At 44.5% G+C, this 4,854-nt stretch overlaps 1 protein-coding gene across 1 annotated transcript; it reads left to right on the top strand.

The window, feature by feature from the left end:
- Nucleotides 1–8: 8 nt before the first annotated feature.
- On the top strand, nucleotides 9–2,957 carry CHRAC1 (chromatin accessibility complex 1). The gene is made up of 3 exons (XM_009285081.2): nucleotides 9–147; nucleotides 800–926; nucleotides 1,904–2,957. The coding sequence occupies exons 1-3, from the start codon at nucleotides 13–15 to the stop codon at nucleotides 2,041–2,043; spliced, it is 402 nt and encodes a 133-aa protein (XP_009283356.1). The 5' UTR covers nucleotides 9–12; the 3' UTR covers nucleotides 2,044–2,957.
- Nucleotides 2,958–4,854: the final 1,897 nt, after the last annotated feature.

Below are 4,854 nucleotides of genomic sequence, written 5' to 3'. Positions count from 1 at the left end.
CTGGGGGGAAAGATGGCGGCGAGGTTGAGCGGCGGCGAGAACCGGCTGGTGTCGCTGCCCCTGTCGCGTATCCGCGTGATCATGAAGAGCTCGCCGGAGGTCTCCAGCATCAACCAGGACGCGCTCTTCCTCACCGCCAAAGCCACGGTACCGGCTCCCTCTTCCCTTCCCTCTCGGCCGACCCCGCTCCTTCCCCGCCGTCCTGGGCCTGTGCCTCCCTGAGGTACCGCTGCCTCCGGGCTGGGCTCCCACGTCGCTCCTCTCACCGCTGTTGGGGCGCCCCGGGCCGACCTCGTCCCCAGCGAGCGGCTCTTACCGCACCTCTCTCCCCTTCCTACCTGTGTCTGTCACTCGGCGGCCATGAAGCATCACGCTTCGGGCTCCCGCTGTGCAAAAGGGGTTTGGGGCATCGTCCCGTCCAGCTGAGCTCCCAGAGTCTGTGAGCAATGCAGGAGGTTCTTATTTCCACTGCTGTCAATCAGTATAAATTAGCCCGTGTGGAAATGATACCCTGCTGCTTTCCGATCTCAAGCGTCATTTGTTGGGCTGTGGAAAGTGTTGAAGGGCAGCACAAATTAAGTTACGTACCAGAACCCAAGCCTGCAGTCAGTACTCCAAAGAGATGCAACTATATCCTGACCTTAAGCTCTTCTGAAATAAGTGGGTCTCTCCACAAAGTGTGCAGTATATGTACACTTAAATGTGGCGTTTGTGTCTTTAAACAGGGATTAAAGAAAACTGCTGCCAACTATATGTGTGAATTCATAGTTTGACTATTCGCTTTTGTTTTAATTTTTAGGAGCTTTTTGTTCAGTATTTGGCTACATACTCCTACAAACATGGCAGAGGCAAGGAGAAGAACGCTCTAACTTACAGTGACCTGTCTCATACTGCAGAAGAGTGTGAGACCTTTCAGTTCCTTGCAGGTATCTATAGCATGATGGTAAATCCAGTATGTAATGTGGAAAACGAAATCTTGCTCTTACTGAATTGTTTTGTGAGAGCACAATTCTCCTACTGGTCATTAATCTCCTGTATGACATTCAACTGGAACTCATAAACTACATCACTGAAAACATTTCTTTGTGAATGGGGATTTTTCTGGTGCTCCAAAGTTATGCAAGGCTAATTAGTTCTCAGCACATTGCCTTAAGCATGTCTTAAATTCCAGCAACTCCATCTGAAAGCTTTCAGCTTATAAAACAAGATCACTGCACATCCTTATGTAAGAAGTTATGTGGCCCCAAAATTACACATTTAAATCTGTAAGTCTTGTTTCTTAAAGTGATTCATCATATGGTTCCTCTCTCTTTTTATATATATATATATGTACACACACGTGTGTGTGTACACACACTTTTTACTGATACTTGGATTTTTGTTGTAACACTTAACTATAGCATATAGGTCAAGAATAAGATATTCCTAGCCCAGTCTTTCTCTGGGTTCCCTGTGGACGTACTTTCAGAGCACGCAGTTCTGCTTTATCTCGGCTCCATCATTATTACCCTGAACAAGTATCTTACCTTAATGCAGAAAAAACATTTCTACAGGACATAAATGGGATAGCTGTCTTGTTGAATCTGTCTAAGGCAGTTGAGTAATTGAGCACTCTATTTTACATCCAATAAATAATGTATGTGAGCAGTAGTAAAGACAGTTGCCAGTAATCAGTCGTAAAATACATTCCTTATCTTTGGTTACTTGTACCATAAGTGGGTAATTCCCTCTTATTCTTACAGCTGTATAGGTCAGACTGACTTCTCTGGGTATTCCCTTAAATAATAATGTTTTTAACAAAGCCTCTTTTCGACTTCATTTCATTATGGTACAGATGCAACAGTATTAATGAGGCAATATAAGTATTCAGACTGACTAGAAAAGAAACAATTCTACCTTCCAGATATTTTGCCAAAGAAGATCCTAGCTAGCAAATACCTAAAAATGCTTGAAAAAGAGAAGCGAGATGGAGAAGTGGGGGAAGATGATGAAGAGGAGGAGGAAGAGGATGAAGACGAAACTGTTGAAGATGTTGGATCTTAAGACCAAGGGGGAATTGCTTCATAGTTGATCCATTTTCTGTTGTATAAAGGATGTTATTTTTGTTACTGAGAATCCAGATGCTGGATATATTTATATACTGAGCCATCTGCTTTTGCTTTGTTTAAGAAGTTTAGAAATTGAACTTTATACTTGTTGAAGAATGGAATTCTTCCCTCAGAAACGTGGTGGGGTAAGAAGAGCTAATGTGAATCTGACAGCAGAACTTGCTCAGATCATTTAAAATTACTTCTTCAGACAATCAGTATCCAAATTTAAAGTTTCTTATGGGCAGCTTTCAGTCCAAAAGCTCTTTCGCCTTCTGACTAGAAGGGAGTCCTTCCCCAGTTTGTGTTTCTCCTCAGAGCAGAAGATGACGTGAGGGGAGATGTTTTACACGGTGTCTACTAGCCTCGGCCTTCTCCTCTTTGGGGAGCCAATAACCGATCAAACCCTCCCTCAGTTTTCCGGAACAGTGCCAGGGCATTAGCAGTGGACCAAGCCCATTAAAAAAGTCTTCTGTAAAAACAGCTGCTTCTGTAATGCAGCCTAAATAGCCGTGTCGGCACAGAAACAGGGTAGAGGAGGAAATCCATTCCAAGGGCTAATGTGGTTCTGCGGCTGTGGTGGTAAAAAGTACATGTGTTAGATAATGATGTAAATATGTACATTCTCTAATGAACTCTGCTTCTGCAGTTTGTCCACGGTGTTCTACCAAAATGCACACTGAAGTCTGTTAAATGTGGGTTGTTGAGAATGAGCAACCCTTTTACCATTTGAGTGACAGAGCTGGATTTTTCATTTGGTTTTGGTTTGGGGTTGGGTTTTTTTTTTTTTTTTTTTACTATAGAAATGGTAACCGTCCTGTGTAGAACTTTATACGCAACTTTTTAAAATAAATGTTTTGTATGAAAAGTGACAATTGATGCAGAGGCTTTATATAGTCCTTTCCAGCTTCGGTCATGTACAAGCCTAGCGTGCTCAGTGTTCATCTTTCCAGGAAGAAAGGAGGGACCAAAGGCTGAGTGATGCTTTGAATAGTCTCTATCAGCAATGCTAACTAGATCTAGTCTGCCTTGGGACTCTTAGCTGTGTTAACCAGCGCTCTCTGCTGATACACAACGTTTGCACGGTGTCACGGTCAGAGTGAGAGAGAAGTGACCATGATCTCTCCCCGGCTGTGAAGAATGCCCCAGGTAAGCATGGGAACATTGCTAAGGACAAAACCTCCCGCTCCAAAAAGTACCCTACATCAGTCAGGAAGGGAGAGGTCTCAAGCAACACCCTTGGATGTCATGGTAAAGAGTTACCAGGAAACACTGTCCTCCCTGTCAGGATAATACTAACAGCTTCTCTTAGGTTGAAGGCACAAATACGCTAAACTGCTCTTAAAACACAAGGCAGAAAGCTCTTGCAGCTCCATAATCTGGCACGCTCCAGATTCATTCTAAGAAAGCAAAAGTGGGGGTTAGGCAGGTAAGATCAGAGACTGGCAGAGGAGTAAAGCTACTGAGCCACACAAGAAATGCTCTTCTTGTTTTAAAAGATCAAAGTATGTTGTACTATAAAAAATTTTCCCAAAGTTACCGTAAATCAAAATTGTACTGTGTTGGGAACGCTGCAGTGAGTGCTAAGCGATGCTCTATCCCTAGAGAAATTCCCAAGTGGATATGCAGAACTATACTATTGTTGAAAGGGTTGTTTTGCTTCTTTTTAAAATATTATTATTAAAAGTGTATGGAGATCTGTGGGAAACTGGGGGCTGAATGCTGTCTGTTGGGGGGGGGCGGGTTGCCTGCAGTAGGATATGTGAATCATGTGGCATTGCTCAACACTTGGTGGGTCTAGTACTTGCCAGCTTTTGGGGGGAAAAAAAAAACTACTCGTACTCTAGCACAAAATTGCATGGTAGTTCTGTAGCGCAAACAGGGTAGAGGGCACCAAGCTAAATCAAATCATTGGGGGCCCATAAACCGCTGGCCAACACACCAGTTGTGTTGAAGAGTCACGGAGGAATAGCCTGATCCCAGCGCTGGCACCTCTGTTGTTTAACTCACTGGTACTATGGCTAAGGCCAAACAATACCTGGCCCACAGTTATGTTACGTAGGTCACAACCCAAGAATGCAATGACCTCAAACAGCCCTGGCAAAGAGGTCTTTACACGGGGCATGTGTATTTTGAGGTAAAGACATCAGGGCTGGTAAGTTTTAGGGCACACATATTTATAGAAATTACAGCTCTACTTAGTTTTAGACCTGGTGTTTTCCACCACCAGTTCTGTTTGTGCCCATTATGCAGAACCCTCTGAAAAGGGATATTTTTTTTTTTTAAGCCAGTCCTGGAGCCAGGTGTAAGTTGTGAAGGACAATATTGATGAAAGGTGCCAAAATAGCCACCAGCCCCAAGTATCTCCCACCATTCATAATCTGCAGGAGGTGATCATTCCAGGATTTTTGGCACTTTGGTTCAGCTGCCACTCAGCTTGTCAATGGCTTGTTACCACTGACATTTGGTAGGTAACACAGAAACGCTGCTTTTAGACACCCTAAAAAAAGGAGGGGGGGGGAACGCAACACATTCATCAGTCACTGCTCTACAGACTAGTACCTCATGAGCCTGGGAAGGAGAGTATCTCGGCATGACCAGCCAATGTGTCCAGGACAAAAACTGACACCACGATCCAGTGCACGTGTGCCTGTGCTGACACAACTGGGAGCAGCCAGCTCCAAGGGCCCCACCGCAGGACAGGGCTGAGCCCCTCGGCCAAGCTGGGGGTGCCTGGGGGAAAAGAGGTGCCAGAAAGGGCAAAAGG

The sequence above is a fragment of the Aptenodytes forsteri genome, unplaced genomic scaffold (genome assembly GCF_000699145.1).
Source record: "Aptenodytes forsteri isolate BGI_AS27 unplaced genomic scaffold, ASM69914v1 Scaffold182, whole genome shotgun sequence".
NCBI classification, from domain to species: Eukaryota; Metazoa; Chordata; class Aves; order Sphenisciformes; family Spheniscidae; genus Aptenodytes; species Aptenodytes forsteri.
This window is presented reverse-complemented; position numbering and strand designations above follow the sequence as displayed.